General features: G+C 42.4%; 4 protein-coding genes and 2 pseudogenes across 6 annotated transcripts; 3 read left to right on the top strand and 3 right to left on the bottom strand.

The window, feature by feature from the left end:
• The first annotated feature begins 158 nt into the window (after positions 1-158).
• On the top strand, positions 159-1798 carry LOC141821391 (uncharacterized; annotated as a pseudogene).
• LOC141821390 (beta carbonic anhydrase 5, chloroplastic-like) lies at positions 1494-4048 on the bottom strand. The gene is made up of 9 exons (XM_074708814.1): positions 3787-4048; positions 3628-3695; positions 3026-3169; positions 2899-2947; positions 2638-2751; positions 2486-2539; positions 2301-2383; positions 2104-2206; positions 1494-1856 (listed from the first exon to the last, which is right to left on the bottom strand). The coding sequence occupies exons 1-9, from the start codon at positions 3886-3888 to the stop codon at positions 1659-1661; spliced, it is 915 nt and encodes a 304-aa protein (XP_074564915.1). The 5' UTR covers positions 3889-4048; the 3' UTR covers positions 1494-1658.
• Positions 4049-4374: 326 nt separating this feature from the next.
• Positions 4375-6829, bottom strand: LOC141822340 (heat shock factor-binding protein-like). Its single transcript, XM_074709783.1, has 5 exons — positions 6767-6829; positions 5529-5582; positions 5283-5306; positions 5139-5181; positions 4375-4626 (listed from the first exon to the last, which is right to left on the bottom strand). The coding sequence occupies exons 1-5, from the start codon at positions 6794-6796 to the stop codon at positions 4502-4504; spliced, it is 276 nt and encodes a 91-aa protein (XP_074565884.1). The 5' UTR covers positions 6797-6829; the 3' UTR covers positions 4375-4501.
• Positions 6830-7320: 491 nt separating this feature from the next.
• On the top strand, positions 7321-8300 carry LOC141821513 (tetraspanin-8-like). The gene is made up of 2 exons (XM_074708918.1): positions 7321-7833; positions 7968-8300. The coding sequence occupies exons 1-2, from the start codon at positions 7321-7323 to the stop codon at positions 8298-8300; spliced, it is 846 nt and encodes a 281-aa protein (XP_074565019.1).
• A 3563-nt stretch (positions 8301-11863) lies between these two features.
• LOC141817211 (uncharacterized) lies at positions 11864-17595 on the top strand. Of its 3 annotated transcripts, none has more exons than XM_074704889.1 (8): positions 11864-11942; positions 14238-14287; positions 14506-14608; positions 16430-16497; positions 16623-16736; positions 16817-16979; positions 17064-17210; positions 17280-17595. In XM_074704889.1, the coding sequence occupies exons 3-8, from the start codon at positions 14534-14536 to the stop codon at positions 17304-17306; spliced, it is 594 nt and encodes a 197-aa protein (XP_074560990.1). In that variant the 5' UTR covers positions 11864-11942; positions 14238-14287; positions 14506-14533; the 3' UTR covers positions 17307-17595. The 3 variants fall into 3 exon arrangements, with proteins under 3 accessions (XP_074560990.1, XP_074560997.1, XP_074560983.1); XM_074704882.1 differs by lacking the exon at positions 11864-11942 and adding an exon at positions 13196-13241; XM_074704896.1 differs by lacking the exon at positions 14238-14287 and having other exon boundaries at positions 11920-11942.
• A 762-nt stretch (positions 17596-18357) lies between these two features.
• LOC141821512 (UDP-glucuronate 4-epimerase 1-like) lies at positions 18358-19162 on the bottom strand (annotated as a pseudogene).
• Positions 19163-20262: the final 1100 nt, after the last annotated feature.

Genomic DNA, 20262 nt, shown 5'->3' with positions numbered 1-20262 from the left:
AAGGAAATGACTAAATTGCCCCTACTGAGAAGATCATCCAACTCGCTAATTCTGTCCTTTAAGCAGTTGCCAATCTTACCTATTTTCCAACTCGCTAATTCTGTCCTTTAAGCAGTTGCCAATAATCCATTCCAGGGTCCATCGGATAGATAAAGTTATGGAGTTTTGGCGTCTGTCTTCCGATGAGAAATCTCCGGTTCCGCCGCGGAACTTCCGGCGAGAAGGTCTGCCATGAGCGCCGGAGGAGGTGGCCGTGAGGAGGCGGCCCGGTGGCTAGAGATGTCCGAGAGGCTGCTGTGTTCCCGGGATCTCATCGGGTGCAAACGTTTCGACATTCGCGGAGCGCGCGGCGGAGGCGGATTCGTTCATCGGCGGCGGCGTGGCCGATCAGGTCATCGCGATCGATGACGTCATCCTGTCCTCCCAGGTCCGCGCCAACGACCATGTGGACTGGTACTCCGCTGTCCTCCGCCAGTACAGCCGGCTCGCGCTCCTCCTTAGGCCTGATCGCAACCACCTCGACGGGGCATCCTTTGCCTCCAAGCTCGTATCAGACGCCTGGGCCGTCCTCTCGGATCCCAGCAAAAAGCCCTTTTTGACTCCGAACTCGACATCGCCGTTGCGGCGGCTGCAGCGGCCCCGCCTCCCCCGGCTCCGTCCTTCCTTCTTCGACGATCTGGGCGGCGTGCCCGTCCTGCTTCCATCTGCACCAGTATGGCAGCGAATACAAAGGCAAGAACCTCCAGTGCCCTAACTGCCGGCGGACATGTGCCACTCCTTTGCAAGCCGAGCCGCCTATAGTTCCGGACACCGACATGTACTATTGCTCATGGGGATTCGTTCCCCTCGGCTTCGACCCGCCGGAATTCGGCGCCGAATGGAAACCCTTCCGTCCAATCTTCCCGGTCACTCCACCCCTTCAACCTCCGACCTCAGAAAAAAAAAAGGGGCGGCCACTACCCCTGTAAAGTCGACGCCTTTAGCTTCCGGAAAGAAAGCCATGGCCAAGAAGAGAGTCGGGGAAAGCATGCCAAAGAAGGTCTCGTTATCAGACGTCGGAACGAGGAGTTCCGAGAGGCTCAGGGGAGCGCGATCGGCCGCCATCGACATAAATACCGAAACCTGATGAATCAACTTTCTTTCGGATCTCGGGAACATTCTCACAACATCAACTGATGCAGCAATTCCGGAATCAGAAATTATCTCCGATTGTGTTCGCCGGAATCATGTACAGTCGCTGGCTCAGTCGATTATCATCATAAAGAAGCTGCGACTTCCGAACAACTTTGTCAGAGGTAATAGCTACTTCACTTAATTTAAAATTTTGATCTTTTCTCTTTCTTTCCTGTTTGTTCAAGAAAAATGGCATTCGATCTTTCGCCTTGGCGTATCATTTATCATAGAAATGGAACTAATTGTTAGAATGATGATTCTATTGTTCACTATCAGCCAAGCATCGAACCTTAACATAAACTCGATCACACCAACTCGTTGTTAGATAAACAAAAAGGTGTTTATTGCCTGTCAGAACATACACACATCAACTCATACAAATACTAAGAACAATAATTTAAACCACATCACACACTGTTGATCTTATACATATAGAAGATGACTGATAGAACTCCAAGTTTTACAGTGAAAAAGAATCCTTGTGTTCAAGACCATAAGGAGCGATTTTTAATCGCATACTTGCTGCCTCCCTCCAGGCCTTCTCTGTACACAAGAGTCCATTTCTCAAAGGTGCAGTTGATGAAGTCGTAGTAGCCACCGTGAAGGGATAGTGTCCCTTCACTCACTCTGTTCTCGATCCATGGGTAAGTTAACAAGTTCAGCAATGAGCCATTGATTGATTCCTGCAGTAAAGAAAATTAGATGGATAAAACTTGCCCGAAGGTCTACTATAATCAACCTGTAATAACTACTTACTATGCCAATGTAAGTCATATTCTATAACTGAATTGTAGCATTTGATGTAACTAAATTAACTTGAAGTTAGTATTGCTGGTGTCTTTTGGTGAAGGGAGCCTTCATACATGTTTTATATCTGGAAAAGATCAAAGTGAACCTTTATCGTATGAAAGATGATAGCATGGATGATACCTTTTCACAGTGTCTGCACTGGGCTTCAAAGCTCAAATTTCCAGCAGCAGCCTTTGTGCTTAACCTCGCACTCTTTGCCACAGACACCCAATCCTTGATAAAGCTTTTGAATATCGATAGGAATATGTAACGGTAAATTGGATCGGTATGTCGTCTGCATACATTCAGTAAACATGAAATACCTAGTCATGACTTACCTAGAGTCAGAATCATCTTTCATTCTCATGAGAGCCTGAATGCCTCCGCAACGACTGTGTCCCACAACTAATATGTTCGCAACCTACGAAATATATCGATAAGAACCACAAGGCACTAAGAGTTAGTTTACAGCAAACTTTCTGTGTTAAATAGCATTTGAATCTGGTTTATGGAATTGACTTACCTCAAGAGAGTTCACAGCAAACTCAAGGGCTGCGCTAGTTTCTGAACCACCATGCTGCAAACCGAAAATGATAGGTTAGAAGTTCCATTGACAAATCTCTTTGAGATGGTCTGGAACACAATCTGTATATCGAAATCATTTGTGCGGTTTACCCGAAAGGGAGGAACTAAATTTGCCACATTTCTGACCGTAAATGCTTCCCCGGGCTGAAACCCCAATATGTTGGAGGGGCAGACTCTCGAGTCCGCACAAGCAATCACCATGAACTGCATAAAAAACTACCGATCGATCGATACCTTATGCTACAAACTATAGACAAGTTATAAAAGGCACTGCGTGTATGCGAGAATTAAGAGGAAACTAGATCGTAGTAGAATGAAACATTTCAACCCAAGTGAATGTATTGCAAGAACCTTAGGTGATTGGCCTTCGGCTAGATTTTGATAGTGACTGAGGTTCTCCCTATTCATTGCATAATAACATCATTAGTTGCGCAGACTAAAACTTAGACTGAGAAACTATGCATAAATTTCTACTTACACGTAATTCTGTTGTTTGAAACCCCTGAATCTGAATTCCAATTCTTTAAATGGATCTGCCCCGATGTATCTTTCATTTTCTATACGTTCTCTAGGCAATTGAATAGGCTCTTTGGAAGTTTTCCTGATCGAAATGTGTTTTTCCCTGTAAATAAGATGTGAGTCGATTATCATGATCCAGTAAAACTGAATGAATGGGAAAATATCAAACTAATGCAAAACATATTTCTTTCATAACAACATGAACAAGGTGATATATGTATTTATCCATTGCTAAAGGAGCGAAGGATCCATTTTGCTTGGACCAATCTTAATCTTATATGATAATGAACATAATAAGGACCTGTAGAGTTCAGGCAGGCATATGATCTAACAGGTTGCAGGCATAAGAACAAAAAAGAAGGAATGGCGTCATCGTCGCTACCATCTTTCCAAATTGGGTTCAGATTCAACAGCCGAAGAGCTTGCGAATCCAAAACCCGATGAAGAATTTGGAAATCACAGTGTTCTTCTCGCCAAGATTAATAAGACGAAGAAGACATGACAACTTCCATTACGGTTTCCTTTCTACCAATCCAGAGCCTCAAAAGGAAGTGATCTTACTCGATGGACAGCCGGATTCTCAGTCGCGCAACGTTCACTCTCCCCAAATTCAGCAGCGAACCTCCGATCTGAAACGGAAACCACTCGATTTCAAAACAAAACCCGCAAAGAAACGATCGAAGACAAGAAAGCACGCCGAGGAGAGCTAAAAGGTCTCACCTTCCTGGCCTCGCAGAACCGATAGGGAAATTCAGAAGAGGAGGAGGAGGAAGAAGAATCCGCGACCGGAAAATCGAGGGGTGCCCTAAGCAAGGAAGCCATGGGAGGAGAAGATCCAGCGGAGGAGAACGAACTAAATAGGAGAGAGCGCGCTTCGCCGACGGGGAAATCCACTGGCGACGAAACAGACGGGGCTTTTTTTAACAGCTTCCAGCGGTGGCACCGAAGGGAGGATCTGCTGTTTTCGTCGGGACAGCAAAGACGAAATAAATATCGTTCAGCATCGAGCTTTGGCTTCGCGGCCTCATTTCATTGGGTGCTGATGGTGCCGTGAGGTTGGCTTAAATAGCAATTGAAGAGCTGGTTCCAAGATTTGTGGATGTCGCCGAAAGTCGTCGTTAATATCGAGGCCACATCCTTCGCGCAATGAATTAGCTGGAGGCCATTTATGAACTTCATGTTCTTGATTTAGTTACTCTTTATTCATTATATTTCTTCGTCGTTAACTTTCATGATCATATTAAACTCGATGAAAATATCACCACAGTCGAAAAAATATATTTAAGGAAAACCATAAATTAATTGATGAAAAATGATTTAATTATTCTTTCAGAAACACCCGTAAAAAGGATTCAAGAAATCAGGCACAATAGGCCACAATTTAATCACAAAATCACACTCTTTAAACACTTGGAGAAATGGCTGATTACCTAGCTCATGCAGTGTCACGAGGTTTGGCTTCCTCAGGCTTTGGTTTGGCTGCATCCTCCACCCCAATCTCAGCTTTGAGATCATTGATGCTCTGCTCCAGTTCGTCAATCTTGCTTCCCATTTCATCTAGTGTACTGATGTTAAAGAGAGTAATATAATGACAGGTATAGATAGATACAGTTGTTTGTATCAGTTTTGTAATCTTCTTACCAAAATTCTGTTATCAAGTTGAAATTTGTAGATTAGTCATTAAATAGAGGGACAAAGCAAAGCCAACATATATCGTATACAAGAAGACCTAACAGTCCTAATATGCACCAGATGGTGCAGTAGCTTAAAGACAAAGCACAGGATGCCAACAACATATAGTAGAAATCTGTGCAGGGACAAAATGTACTAGTAAAAGTCTCAATTCCATCAGATGCTCCTTTAGTCCACCTAAATGTATAGATATTATCTGAATTTGAAATTGCAAATCATTTCAATGGGATTTGCAGTTTAGTTATGAGAGAAATTAAATTTTAAACAGTGTATTGGTGTAAACTATACGTTCATGGTGTTTTTACCTTCAATAGTTCTACAAGAGGCCAAACAAGGAGCTTCTTAAAAGTATACTTATTGCCAGTGTACAAAAAGGATATTCTTCAAGAGGATGCCCTCAGACATTGCCTGGAACCTACTTTGCTGCAAAAGGAGGTTTAAGTTTTAAGCATCAAATATAGTATCAACTAAACATATCTGCTAAGTGAGCGAAATTATTGCTGAATAAAGAAAAAACATCATACCATCTGCACGAGAAGGTTTTGGACCTGCAAAAGCCCAAAAGAAATGGGTTAATGAAATACCAGTTTTTTAAAGTAAATTCATATACTAATAGTATATGAAGAAGTTAAATTCAAACAACCATTTCAATAGAAAGGTTTAATAGAGATTGAATTGAGACATTAACAAAATTGGAATGTATGACTATGTTTGTCAGCAAGGCAACAATCCCTGTGAAATTTCAAGACAGACAAACTGATAAGACTCACAAATACAGTCATGTCAGCAGTGTTTTGTGTTGGGTACTCTGAATCTTGGTCAGCCTGAAATTAAAAAGAAAGCATTCAAGTCAATTGGGGCTGTAGATATCATTTAAAAAATTGGGGCTGTGTTTCATCCTGCATAGTAGTGGTAGTGACAACTCATGAAGATATTCATTAAGAAAGGTGAATGATATACAATACCGACTTTATAAAGTAAGATCTAGCAGGAAAATATTAGTAATGTTTACCACAAACCGTTTACGATGAACATGCCTCTGAAAATGGAGCTTGATAATGAAAATTTTGATTATGAAACTACTTAGACTAGATCAGCATTATCATCAGGTTATTTTAGAGTAAAGAGAAAATATATAAAAAGTTATGGATTAGAGTGTTAGACAATGAAAACAGACCATAAAAAAGGTATGTAGAAAAAATAAGGATTTTGAGATAGATAATGTAGGGTTAGCAAGAGATATAGAATTACAAAATTCAGAAATTAGATGCAGATAAGAAGGATAAAGGAAAACAACTATTAAACATAATAAAAGTTGCCTAAATATTCAGATTACTAATAGCAATAAAACCTTATAGAGTTAAAAGGAAGTAAGATCCCGGAAGCCAATCTGGACCTTGTTATTGTGTGACACAAAGCAGCCGATATAACCAAGTAAATTAACATGATTCTGAACCATTGTTCATGATGATACTTCACTAAGCCCACTATATATGATACTATGGGTATCAGGTATCAAAATGCAACACTTAACAGTGACAAAATTCCTCAACTATGAGCACTATCCAAGCAAGTTGACGATAATCAATTGGTTAAACATGAAATCAAGACTAGTTTATGTATAGATCCAGTAGCAATTTGTCAGTCTTGTTTTCCAATTACCCAGCCCTTTCGACAAAATTCTGTTCTGTATCGAACTCGGCTAGTCCTTTTAATCTAAGATTTTTCTGGAAGATAACCGCAAAAATCAATAGACTGTCAAATCACTTTCTCCATGTCAGACACCTGATCAATGTTTCAAACTAAACTTGATGGAAATCAAAACCACGATGAGATTATGAACATTCATACTACCAAATCAGAGCGAGATCAAAAGATAGATCCAAAGGAAGATGCCCATCGATTCCTGCAGCGATCTAGGGCGGCAAGCGATCCAACCGACCATCGGAGAGATGAACAATGAACAAACGATAAGATCTAGCAGTAAGTCGGGATCAATGGCACTGACCTTGACGCTTCCGGTGTTACTGCCGGCCATCGCGAAGCCTTACCGTTTCTGGATGATTCCTGGGAGGAGGAATGCTTAACATTGTAACGGTCGTTATAAAATGACTCGGGGAACTGGAAAAGTCAAGTCCGTTACGCTGGACGTTATATAGTATAATTCCGCTAATAACAGATCGGGCCGTTACATTGTACATAATAAGTAATTGTGATCATTTTCAGCTATTTTTCCTCGCAATTTCTTTGCAAAAATAATAATAATTTTATTATCGAATTACCAGACAAGTTTTACTAAATTAAATATTTGATATAAAATTAGGAAAAATTCGAATTTTTTTTTCTTCCAATTATAGAGGTGACTCTTTGATTTCACCCGATCATGGCTAAGAAAAACCGATTCCAACTCATTCTTCCTCCGTTTCTCTTCCGATTCCAACTCACCTCTCATGGAATTTGCGGCGAGAGATTCATTTAATCCCCGCCGATCGCCATTTCCTCTGCCATGGAAAGAACGACAGGGCAGAGACGACAACTCCTCCATCTTGTCCTTCTCCAGCAATGGCAAGGATCAGCAACGGCGTGGTGGGCGCCCTCAACCTCCTGACGCTGCTGGCGTCGCTGGCCGCGATCGGGGTGGCGCTGTGGCTCCGCCTGCGCGGCGGCACGACGGAGTGCGAGCGGGTCCTGTTCCCGCTGCCGCTGTCGCTGGGCGCGGCGACTCTCGTGGCCTCGGCGCTGGGCCTCGTCGGCGCCTGCTTCCGGCGGCGGGCGTTCCTGTGGGCGTACCTCGCGCTGCTCTTCGTGGTGATCGTGGCGGCAGTGGCGCTCACGGTGGCGGTGCTGGTGGTGACGCACAGGGGAGCCGTCGGGCGGAAGCTACAGCTGCCGGGGCACATTAAGGAGCACCGCCTGAAGGACTTCTCGCACTGGCTGGCGAAGAGGGTGCTCGAGTGGAAGAACTGGGTCGTGATCGAGTCGTGCCTGAAGGAGAGCGGCGCGTGCCGTAGTGCCGCCGGCGTCGCGGCCAGCCCTACCGACGTCGACTTCTACGAGAAGCTATCGCCGATCCAGGTCCGGTCGACATTTACCAATCCCACCACGAACTTTCAGATAATTTCATTTTGCTCCCAGACTCTGCTAATCAATTTTCCAAAACGCTACCACAACTTTAAATATTTAAATTATCATGATTTCAACATTTTTAGTCTGGTTGTTGCAAGCCACCGAGGTACTGTAAGTTCATGTACGTGAACACTACGACGTGGGTGAGCCCGAGCTTCGCCGGCGCTGCTTCCTCGCCGCCTGATTGCTCGGCGTGGAGCAACGACGAGGACAAGCTTTGCTACGCGTGCGACTCGTGCAAGACTGGAGTTATCATGACGCTCAAGGGCGGATGGAGGAAGCTCACTGTCGCCAATATCGCACTGCTTTGCTTCCTCATAGTCGTTTATGCAATCACTTGCTGTGCACTCAGGAACGATGAGCATCTGCGACAACGTTCTGTCTGTGCATTAATTAAGAGAGTAGACAACCCTTAATTACCTTTGATTCATTGCCTTTTAAACCTTGTAGAGTTGTGTGTTTTTGTTATTCATTTAGAAATTAATATCCATTTGAACTTATGAATTAATTAATTGTTCTTTCTTCTAAATGAGTAGGCAAAACCATACTAGACAATCATGCAGAGCAAGGATGTTGTTTTCAAAGAAATTCTAAAATTTAGGCACAACCATGCATGCGTGTGTTTAATTATTATTTCGGCTGGATGTTGTCGACAGTTAAGTCATCAGTCAATGATATACCACCTCAATTTTTGTTGGTCCCGCCGATGAGAAAAATCTGAGGAAGCAGAGAATTGAGCAAGCGGATTAGCAGGACACTAGAGATTTTCGACGGGGCCACTCCGACGCTCAAATCAGAAGAGAACAAGAAGAAATAGTATGTATGTATAAAGAATTTCTCAATTTTTTTTTCATACCTGTGGGGGTTTATATAATAGCAGAGGGAGCGTGATCTTTAGAGATTAACGCATGTGATTCACCATTAATGCGCCATTAAAGCGGTATTAAAGGCATGACCTTTGACGGTTTCCAATCCAATGCCTCAGCGGGATTGATTATCTTCATTTGACGGTTGTGCGCATAAGTGTGCATGATTTTCGGGGACAAAGTTTGGGAACTTGGTCACCGTCCTTATCCTTTTGGATGAGTTGATAAGTCTGAGCTAAGGAGAAGGGTCAGTCTATTTGCCCGTTGATGGCTGACCTAACGCGTGAGGTCGGAAGACGTGTGATTGAGCTGTATGAATGGGCGAGTTGTGAGAGCATGTGGTCGAGCTGTATGAATGGCCAAGTTGTGAAAGCATATGGCCGAGCTGACCTGTATGTATGGTCGAGCTAAACTGAGCGTGCGACTGAACTGACCTAAATATATGGCCGAGCTGAACTGGCCGTGCTGAATTGATCATGTGGCCGAGCTCACCTAAATGTGTGGGCGAGCTGACCTGAATGACAGAGCTGCTGAGCTGACTAAGTGGCAGAGTGGTCGAGCTGACAGAGCTGCCGAGCTGAGCTGAGCTACTGAGTGTCTGACCGAGCTGACCTATGTGTCTGGCCGAGCTGACTTAAATATATGGTCGAGCTTACTTGAATATATGGTCGATCTGACCTGAACATGTGGCCGATCTAACCTTAATATATGGCCGACCTGACCTAAATGTGTGGCTGAGCTCGAGCCATGATTTGCTCTTTGACCTTATATATGTTAGGTCCCTTATATATGTTAGGTCGGATACCACTTTGGATCGATTGTTGACTTCTTTTTGCCATGTCAGACCAGTCAAGATCCGCCATATCAATTGTCTATAAACTTATTAATTATTTGCATATCATCATTCTTAAACATACTCATTATAACTTCGACTATTGAAGAACAAGACACGATCCATTCGTCTAAACTAGTAGAGGTGAGTCAACCTGATCGACCCATATAAAATTTTATAGTATTCAATTACTAATTAAATAATCATGTCGGAGCTAGTCAAAACAAAATCTATCACGAGTCAAAATGATCATGCGACTCGATCTGAAATTGTGACCCCCTAGCTATTAATCATTGACTTGCTCCTTTCTTGCTTAGCTGTTGAGGAATGGCCATAGCACATGCAAGCACATGCACACTTTATATATATAATACATAGATTAATTAATATATGTCGATCACTACTCACCATGCTCGGAATGCATGGAGGGCCATCATCACTATTGTCTATTAAATCTAAATTTTCCAACTATACGTGTCTTATCCTTCATTAGACCCCATTAATATGAGTGTTCAAATCAAGTCCCTTTTTCAAATTAAAATATTAATTAATATTACATTGGTGAATTGCATGCTCTTCTATACCATCCAATCAATTAATCAATATATATATATATATATATATAGGTTAATTAGCCAATAGTTAATTGATTAATTAATTGCTTAGGGCCAAAATTAGTTAGGCCAGATTTCGCATTCAGGTTTAATTAATAAATTAAATAAACCCTCGTGTGTGTCCATAAACAAATATATATATCACACACGCTGTCCTACACGTGCGACAACGCTGTCAGACACGTGCACATGACATGACGTGGCGTCCATCCCGTGGCCCCCACCCCCGCAACGCAACAAAAGCTCCCCGTGAATGGATCGGCCTTCGGCGGACGTTTCGGTTCGCCCCACGATGTTTCAGAAATGTCAATTGTGTTAAATCTTTTCGGTTTTAGAAGCGCATTCGGCAAAGTTTTGATGGTGTATATTTAAATTTTAAAATTCTGGGGGTTGAATTGGAAATCAACCTCGCCGCTTATATAATAAACTCATCTCCTCCTTGCCGACTCAACCACATGCTCCTCCTCCTGTTCTTCCTCCCCTTCGACTCTCTCCGCTTCCGATCATTAATCCGCGATGAACTCTCCGAGAAATCAGCGCCGGCGGCCGCAGGAGGCTGCCAGGGGACGGCGGAACCAGACTGCGAAGAGCTGCGGCGGAGGCCGAGGAGTTAAAGCGGCACCGGAGCGGGTGAGCAGGAGGGTGAAGGAGCTGCAAAGGCTGGTGCCGGGCGGCCGGGATCTGACGGCGGCGCAGCTCCTCCTGCGCACGGCGGAGTACATCCGGCGTCTGAGGTTGCAAGTGCAAGTCTTGAGGATTCTTTCCGACGACCTAGGCACTGCGCCGGCCGCTTAATTAATACAAAATCAATCCGGCCTTGAATTATTACTGGTTAATTAAAATATAAGATATCATCCTGCAATTTTTTTAAAATTGTAAGAAATATATTAGTTATTCGAGTTTATTCACATATATATATTATGATCGTATATTTGTATTTTATAATCTCTCAATTAAGCAAGCAATGAAGAAAAATGATATTGCTATAGTTTTTATGCATAACATAAAATGTTCACCAATAATTTTATAAAATATGCCATCATATTAGCAGTCAATTGTAAATTTTAATAAATTATTATGGTTGGTAGCACTTAAAATCAAATTATTTAGATATATATATATATTTTAAAAAGTAAACAATAAAAAATAATTTCAATTATAATTTCATTATTTATATATATATATTTTTAAAAAGTAAACAATAAAAAATAATTTATATTATAATTTCAATAAAAAATAATTTCACTCACTGTGTAGATTTTAACGGGCCTCGAATAATTTCAGCGGCCCATTAGAATTTCGAAAACTGAATTCCAACGAGAAAATGGCGGGAATCTAAAAGGTTTTTATCTTTAAAAGACAAAAGTGCCCCTCCAATGTCGAGCGACCTCTTCTTTGGCCTCGATCGCCCACCACTGGTGTTAAGACTTAAAGGAGCCGAGCGAACCCTAGCCTCCTCCCACACCCGAGCGCCGCCTTCCCCTAACGCGATCGCCGCCTCCTCCCAGCCGCGATCGCCCCCTTCTGCCCTAATCGCGACGCCGCCCGCCTTCGGTTGCAAACGCCGCCGACCCGCCCTGAACACCGCCTGCAGCGCCCGCGATACCTTGCCTGCCGTCCGCCCGCGACGCCGGCCGACCGCCACGGCACTTTCAGCCGCCCGACGCCGAAATCGTTGCTCGCCGACCAAGCGATCGCCGCCTTGCGCCCGTGAAGCCACTGCCGCGCCGCGATCCCGGCTGCAAGGTTTCCCCGATCTCTGTCTCCGCATCCTTTCTTTGGCCGGTTTGATGGATTTAGGGTTGATGACTTTGATATGAGATTTTAACCTTGATTGTTCCCTTATTAAGATAGGTTATGATTCTAATTAAAAGGATGTCTACAAGTTGCATTTTCCTGCTTTGTCTCATTCCCAACAATAGGAATAGGTTAAAGGAAATTGCAAGGTAGATTTTTCGTTAATTGATGTGTAGTTAGGATAGATAAATAATTAGATTATGGGATAAAGGTAGTAAGAATGTGAAATATTATGAGGAAGCGAATATTTGACTTAGGGTGGTTCGAAATGTTTAGATTTCGTACTATTATTCTTATTGAATAATATTCTGATTATTTGAATTATTTTAATATTATGTATAGATACTAGTTTGAGTGGAGTACGTTGATTTGCTGACACTCGAAGGTGGGTAAAGGTGGGTACTTCTATCCTTAGACTCTTACATTTTTCCTGTGCATGAATAATTAATTTTAAATAGATATATATGTATACAATTAATAATGGTTTTAAAAAGGAGATTTTAAAATGATCTTTAAACTATTGAAACGAGGTTAAAATAATTAAATTATTAAAGGGTAAATAATTGATTTATTTTTTGTTCGCACATGGGTTCATTTGGGGGAATTAAAATGGGAAAGAGTGTTTTCAAAAATTCAAATAGATATTCTCTTTTACTCTGCTGTTGATACATGTCTTTATACTGCTTGATCTTTTATTTCTCATATTGTTGATATAACATCTGGTTGATACTTATCCTTACTTGTAAATCTTATAGTGATACCTAAATGAATGAATATATTTCATTTGATTTGAGTTGGTCGTTTAGATCAAGTTGAGAAAATACATATTGAGAATGTAATGATTATGATAATTGATGAAAAAGATAAGACCTGAAATGATAGATATAAAAAGGAAATGATAAATATTAAAAGGTGTCCTCCCCTCCCTTCCTCAGAACCCTAACTCCTCTTACCCTTCCGCCGCCATAAGTATCGCCCCGCCGTAGCATCTACCTGGCTCCTGTATATTTATAGGCTTCTTATTTCGGCTTCTCTACCGGATTATCCAGGCCAAAACGCCGCCACTTCTTCCTCGTTGAGTTTGTATCTCCACTTCAGTCGCTCACAATTTTTCCCACGGAGGTTTGTTTGGATCCTTTAGTGTTTAGGTTCCTTCTCTTGGCCCTGTTGAATATTGATCTGCTTGGAGAAGGAAGGTGCAGTAGTTCCAGGGTGCAGTGCTGCTGACTAGTCAAATAGCAGGCATCGGTAGGGCTGGATTTCTATTTATTGGCTGGATTTCTATTTATTCGAGTAGGATGCTAGATATCTAAACCGAGAAAAGGAAATGCAATGCTACTTGAAATTTTTGTCAGTTGATTTTCTCAGTTGTATCTGGCTCTCTGTGTTGTGTGCATATAATTTGTGCCACAGCTTTCTTGATTTTTAATGTGAGAAAATTTTTGTTTGTTTAGTGTCAAGATTACCTTTTGTTGTTATTATTATTTTATATTTCAAAGAGCCTGTACCTCGATTTCTGTAGTTGAAAGCTTCCTTGCTTGAAATAAATAAGTAGCCTGGAAGACTTTTGGGTTCTAATATAGTTTATGATATATGAAATTGGAGTAAACCTAGTCTCTAGTTTGGTATGTGATCCGATGGGAAGATGTTCCTGATAATGGTGGAATTTTCATTGTCTTGTATGTCTGTGGCTTGGGAGGACTAGTCAATTGTAAGTGCAATGAAGGTTTTGTACTTTTGTTTATCATTTGATTTGGGATTCAAATCTAATTTTAGTCCTGATGATTTAGACGAGGCCCTAATTCAGACATGGGAGTTTAGTTGATCAAGGCTGAAATCAAACCTCCGCAGCACTTTCAAGTTAATTCAGTGCCAGTAGCCATACATGTGCCATGTAGCCCTATGCCTGATGAAATGTTACAAGAATCTGTTTGTCATATGCTTGACCTACTAGATGGTTTGTTGGTTGTAGACATGTTAAATGATGTGGTAGCAATGTGGTATTAATGCATTATCCAGGTGCTCTGGTACATCAGAGTAAGTGTTGTAGTGGTAGAGGTATTTTGATGCTCTGGCTTGCTGCCTTGGCATCACAAAATTGCATTGACTAGATGCATAGAATAAGATGCATAGCCTCGTGTTCTGATATTACTTTTGATGATAATTAATATACACACCCTGAGTTCATTCATTTAGTACACATTCTTTCTGTGTTAACTACCTTTCTTTTGCTTCTTGGTTCAGGAGTGGCTGTTGAATTGCTGCAACTTTAGGACTGTTGTGGTTAAAATTTGGTACGATGTTAGCATAAATTTATTCTTGTCATTAGGTTTGTGTGCATCAGACACTTGTACTGTTAGGTAGAATTATCCCGAATGAGACATAACAATTATTGTTGTGCTTTCTTTCTAGGTGCCACTACTGTAATGAGTCCTCGTGTTTTTCTGTTTCTGTTTGTATATTTTGGGTAGAAGTAAATCAATCTAAAGCAATGTATGGAACCATTTGTTAGATCGTAGAAGTGAACCAATCTAAAGGTCATGTATGGAAGGCGTGCATCCCAGCTTTTGAAAGAGCAAGCATGCTGTGAAGCTGGACAATTAGCACCATTTAATGTAAGCTATTTCTTACTGTTCTGTTCCAAGAGCTGTAGCATTTTTGTTTACAAACAAAATTAATTTATTTTTTTTAGATTAATTAAGAGTTCTTTGTATTCGCCTATGGTTTTTAAAGAACTCTTAATTAATCTAAAAAAGCACTAATATGATGGAGAACCAGACAGATCAGTGCGGAAGCATTTTTTCATGGAGTTTCTGATAAAGCACTAATCAGAAGACAAATTGCTGCGTTCAATTATTGGAGGATTTTTTTGATGAACTGCACTTTGTTTTCGTTCAACCAAAAGAGATGGGGAACTGGACAGATTAGATGGGTTGATCTCTATCAAATATAATGCTTAATAAGAGGAACAATGTTTCGTTCCACATAGAACAAATACAATACTTAATAATATATTGTTTTAAAACTAAAATTGAGATAAATAAAAGAATCAATTAGACACACTAGATGGGTTGATCAGAAAATTGAGCTAGCCAAGTAAATTGATTTAAGTAATCAGATCATGTGAAATAAGAAAACTAGGTGAGTAGATAGGTTGGGTCAGGTGGACTGGTTGGAGGGCGTGTCAGTTGAGTTGGGCATGTTTATTTAGCTAATTGGGCCAGTAGTGATGGTCACACCCAGTGGGTCTAGCAACTGGTTGAACTATGCATGCCTATTGGGTCAATTGGGTTGGTAATGTTGGTCAGGTTGGATCGGATGATTGAGCCAGGTATATCATATGGGTGGGTGGATTGATTGAATTCAGCATGTTGAGTGTATCACACAAACTCACATAGTATGTCATATGGACTGGAAGAGTTTAGTAAGTCAAATGGGTTAAAAGATATCATTTTATTAGTTATAATATTTCATTATTATAACCAAATAAAGAAATAAAAAACCTTCTTTAATTTTTTTTTTTGTGAGAGGTACCTAATTTCCTTTTGCTTATCATATTGTTGTCTGATCACATCTTTTTGTTCGGCATGGCGGATCACTAGATGCTTGCATAAACTTGTCTAAACCTTTGGTTCTGTGATTCTAGCTAAATTTTTCTACTTATTTGAATTGTTGTGCAACCCTTTTTTTTTGTTCAGTATTTCAAAATAGTTGTTCATTATTTGATTTCTTGCTATTATGAAAGAATTACAGTGTGCATCATTTTAACAAACAAGGTAATGTTCCCATTGCAAGCAGAAATGCAGAATAATGAATCAGAATCTTACAGATTGGGGATGGTGCGGGGAGTGGTTGGATTAGCTAGCTAGTGCACCCCCAAATTAGATCTATCGTATTGGGAAAATTTTACCAGGACCATTGATATCAATTTATTACATTGTTTCAAAATTGTGATCATCCATATTTAAATTATTAAATATTGCTGGCATTGAATAAGTATATTACTGTATATACAACTGAAGCACTTTACTCAACCTAAACAATATTACTTGAAAGAAATAGTTGCACATGAAATTTGCTATGTCAACCCTCCTAAAACCATGTTTTCCAGACGGAAGCAAACTTGCAGACATATGCGGGTTTGGCAGTCACATAAAGGGTCCCTTCTGCAATTGCATATGCAATACACATTACATGCAATTGTTTCTCTAATTCTTTGCTGGAATTCCAATGTTTGCTATTTAGTATTTACTAAGGACTTTCCAACATCAACGCACATGATTTTGGTGATATTGGCTTTCTTGTCTTCTTATATGATACTACTGTTCTAAAGAATTGCTTTGTCCTTATAGGTAATGCCAGTAAATTTTTACTTTTTTTTTTTCTAGTTCACTTGTTCTGATTTAAACCTACAACTTCTGTCTGAAACATTGTAGAGCGATGCATTTGAACAAGTCATCAAGGAATGCAATGAGCACAACCTGCAGCTTCAATCATTAATCAGGTAAGCTGTAGTGCTATTTCCTTAGTATACCATCATCATCAACGAACCATTTGCCAAATTTAAACACTCTACTTGCATGCAATTAAGTGCCTGTTCTCTGATAATTTGTTTATATTCTAAATCAGGAAAATAGAGGAGCAAAACCTAGATATACAAAGAGCTAGGAATGAAGACCACTTTGGTGCAGTAATTCATCATCTTTCTTTGATCCGGAACAAACGCTGTCTGATGGCTTACATGTAATGCGAACAAGTATAGTTTGCTCGTGTACAATGTTAACTTTATACAAGCATCATTAGTTTCGTTCTTCTGATAACAGATATAACCGGGAAGCGATCATTCAGAGTTTGAGATGGAAACTGGGCAGCGTTCTTCCCCAAGAAATACTAGTAAAGCTGCATAATTTGGAAATTGAGTATTTCAAAAATCGCTCGGAGGCCTTAGAGTCCTACATGTCTGAGATGGATCTAGATTTGACTGTGGTATCTGGTGTTCATCGTCCATTATATTTGCGCTTAATTGTTTTACAATCCTTTTACTAAGAGATTCCAGTGATTTTTTTTTAGGATATGGTTCCTCCAAAGGATCCATATATTCGAGTGAGGGTGCTGGACGATATTGGCGATGTATGCCTTGGTGATCACACAGTCGCTCTTACCAAGAACTCTCTCCATTATCTTAGGCGTACTGATGCTGAACCATTTATCTCACAGGTTCTGTAAATCTAACTCACATTTCTCGTAATGTTCCATTTAATCACCACCCTTTTGTACTGTTATCAGGGTACGTTGGAAGAATTTCTAGACTAATGCCTCCCTGCAAATTGCAATTATCCCAGAAAGGTACTTCTCTAATCTCGCTTTACATATATTTCTAGTTTTCCAACCAGGATGATAAGATGATTACACTCATGATAAATTATACATTGGAAGGGTGAGCTCTCGTCACAATATAATATATTTGGAAAAGAGCGTTTCATTGTCTACCTTTTTTGTAATATCATTTGAGAATGCATTCATATTCCAAGAGCTTTTAGCGTCTCAGATAAGAGGATAATTTTCCTTCCCATTAGTCAAATATACTCTTGGTGGATGATTGTAAGTGATAGCCAGAAGGGATACAAATGGTGAGATTATTTAAGATATAATTTTAATAGCCTTTGCTATATAATTTTATAACACTGATAATATAATTTGGATAATATCTATAATATAATTAAGAAATATTTATAATATAATATGATAGCATTCTTGACTTGGAAAGGCCTTAGGCCATCCATAAAAAAAACATAAACTGGTCGCTTTAAATTAAAAAGCAAGTGAAATTAAAATTTCTCATTAAACAGGAAATCCTCAATAGAATATCAGATTATTATTTCTTGATTGGGACTCCTGCGGCTAAGCAGTCCTGAGAGGTTTAAGTGGTCGGGCGCCGACACGGAGTCGTCGGTGTTATCTCATGACAGCTGACTACTGATGCAAGCGTGGCCCAACGATTTGGACTGGTACTGAGCCGCAATTTAATTTAGATATGTTCCATTAAATAATTTAAATAAATTAAATTAAAATTTTATTAAATATATTTTATAATAAATTCAGATAAATCGATCTGTTTAGAGATTCGTATAGATCTGTTCACGGTGGATTTGAGTTAAATTTTTTTTTAATTTAAAATTAAAATAAAAAATTTAATAGATTTATGGACTTAAATTAGATCGTGAATTATAAATTATTTTTTAATTTAAAATTAAAATGAAAATTCAATGAAGCTCGATCCATTTAATTACAATTTAAAATTATTATTATTATTATATATATTTTTTATTTTTGACGGACTCTTAAGTTAATCTGTTTGACATTCCTAATTGTTACAAAGGTATGGGAACTGGCATCTTTCAAGTGTAAAACGAAGGGCAAAATGTTCGATGTGATAAGGATTAGTCCATTTAAGTGGCACCTTCTCGTTGAGGCCATACACCGAGGAAGACGACGCCCAGACGATCGCCGGCTGCGGATCGGCGCACTTGCAGGCCTCGAGCAGGGCGACGAGGGCGGCGATGTTGCTGTGGACGTACGACCCCGGGTTCTCGATGGCGTAGCGGACGCCTGCCTGCGCCGCGAGATGCATCGCGTGGGTGAAGGGCACGATGTCGAAGAGCTTGGCGTGGAGGCGGCCGTCGTTGATGTCGCCCTCCACCACGAACACGCCGTGCGATGCCAGCACCGCCTTGCGGGCCTTCTTCAGCGACGGATCATAGTAGCTGTTGAAGTTATCCAGGCCGACGACGCCGTCCCCGCGCTTGCGGAAGGGCATCGACGCGTGCGTGCCGACGATGCAGGAGGCGCCGGTGAGGAACACGGACTTGCCTTCTGCGCGGCGGGGGCGGCGGACGCCTCTGCTTCTCCCAGCGCATCCCGCCCCAAGAGGAGTTGAAGTAGCGCGAGGAGGAATCGACGAAGCTCTTGAAGCTAAGGTACGAGGCAGTGAGAGCGATCAAGAAGAGCGCCCACAGGAACATGGTGCCCGTGGAGGCGAAGCACCGGTGGAACTGGCGACTGATGCTGTGCGCCCGCTCGATCTTGAGCTTCCCCGGAGTTGGACGCCTGGGAAGCGGGCCCACCGTCGAGCGTGGCGGGCCCTGCTCCTGTGTGTGTCGGCGGCGGGGGGTGTGTGTGAGGGGGGGGGGGGGGGGGCCCTGCTGCTCGTATTTGTGTGAGGGGGGCGGCGGCGGCTGGGGGGGAGGGGGGGCGCCGGGGGGGGGGGGGGGGGGGGGGGGGGGGGGGGGGGGCCCTGCTGCTCGTATTTGTGTGAGGGGGGCGGCGGCGGCTGGGGGGGGGGGGGGGGGGGGGAGGGGCGGCCCCCGGGGGGGCCCCCTGCTGCTCGTATTTGTGGGAGGGGGGCGGCGCCCGGGGGCCCTCTGCTCGTATTTGTGTGTGAGGGGGAGGGGGCGGCGGCGCCCGGGGGGGGGGGGGGGGGGGGGGGCCCTGTTCGTATTTGTGTGTGAGAGGTGGGAGGGAGGGGGCGGCGGGGAGGCCGGGGGCCCTCTGCTCGTATTTGTGTGTGAGGGGGAGGGGGCGCCGGGGGGGGCCCCCTGCTGCTCGTATTTGTGTGAGGGGGGCGGCGGCGGCTGGGGGGGAGGGGCGGCGCCGGGGGGGCCCCCTGCTGCTCGTATTTGTGTGAGGGGGGCGGCGGCGGCTGGGGGGGGGCGGCGCCGGTGGGGCCCCCTGCTCGTATTTGTGTGAGGGGGGGGGGGGGGGGGGGGGGGGGGGGGGGGGCCCCGGGGGCCCTCTGCTCGTATTTGTGTGTGAGGGGGAGGGGGCGGCGGCGCCCGGGGGGGGGGGGGGGGGGGGGGCGGTGGCCGGGGGAGCCCTCTGCTCGTATTTGTGTGTGAGGGGGAGGGGGCGGCGGCGGGCCCGGTGGGGGCCCTGCTCGTGGGGGGGGGGGGGGGGGGGGGGCGGCCGGTTTCTTGGGGATAGAGGATGGAGGTCAGCTGATTTGACTCGGCTTTGCGCTGTCAGTTTCCTATTTTCCGACACTTCACTTGGATAACCATTGGACACGCATGTACACACTGTTATATATATATATATATATATATTAATTTTTTAATAAATTTTAATAATGCATCCAAATAACAAATATATATATATATATATATATATATATATATATAATATATTTTGTTTGAAACGGACCCTAAATGATAGATGAGCAGAGGGCAGAGGTAGACAGACTTTTCCCTGAATAAATCAGTTATAACTGTAT

The sequence above is a fragment of the Curcuma longa genome, chromosome 2, assembly GCF_044706935.1.
Source record: "Curcuma longa cultivar G26 ecotype Majalengka, Jawa Barat chromosome 2, ITB_CL_G26_1.1, whole genome shotgun sequence".
Taxonomy (NCBI): Eukaryota; Viridiplantae; Streptophyta; class Magnoliopsida; order Zingiberales; family Zingiberaceae; genus Curcuma; species Curcuma longa.
This window is presented reverse-complemented; position numbering and strand designations above follow the sequence as displayed.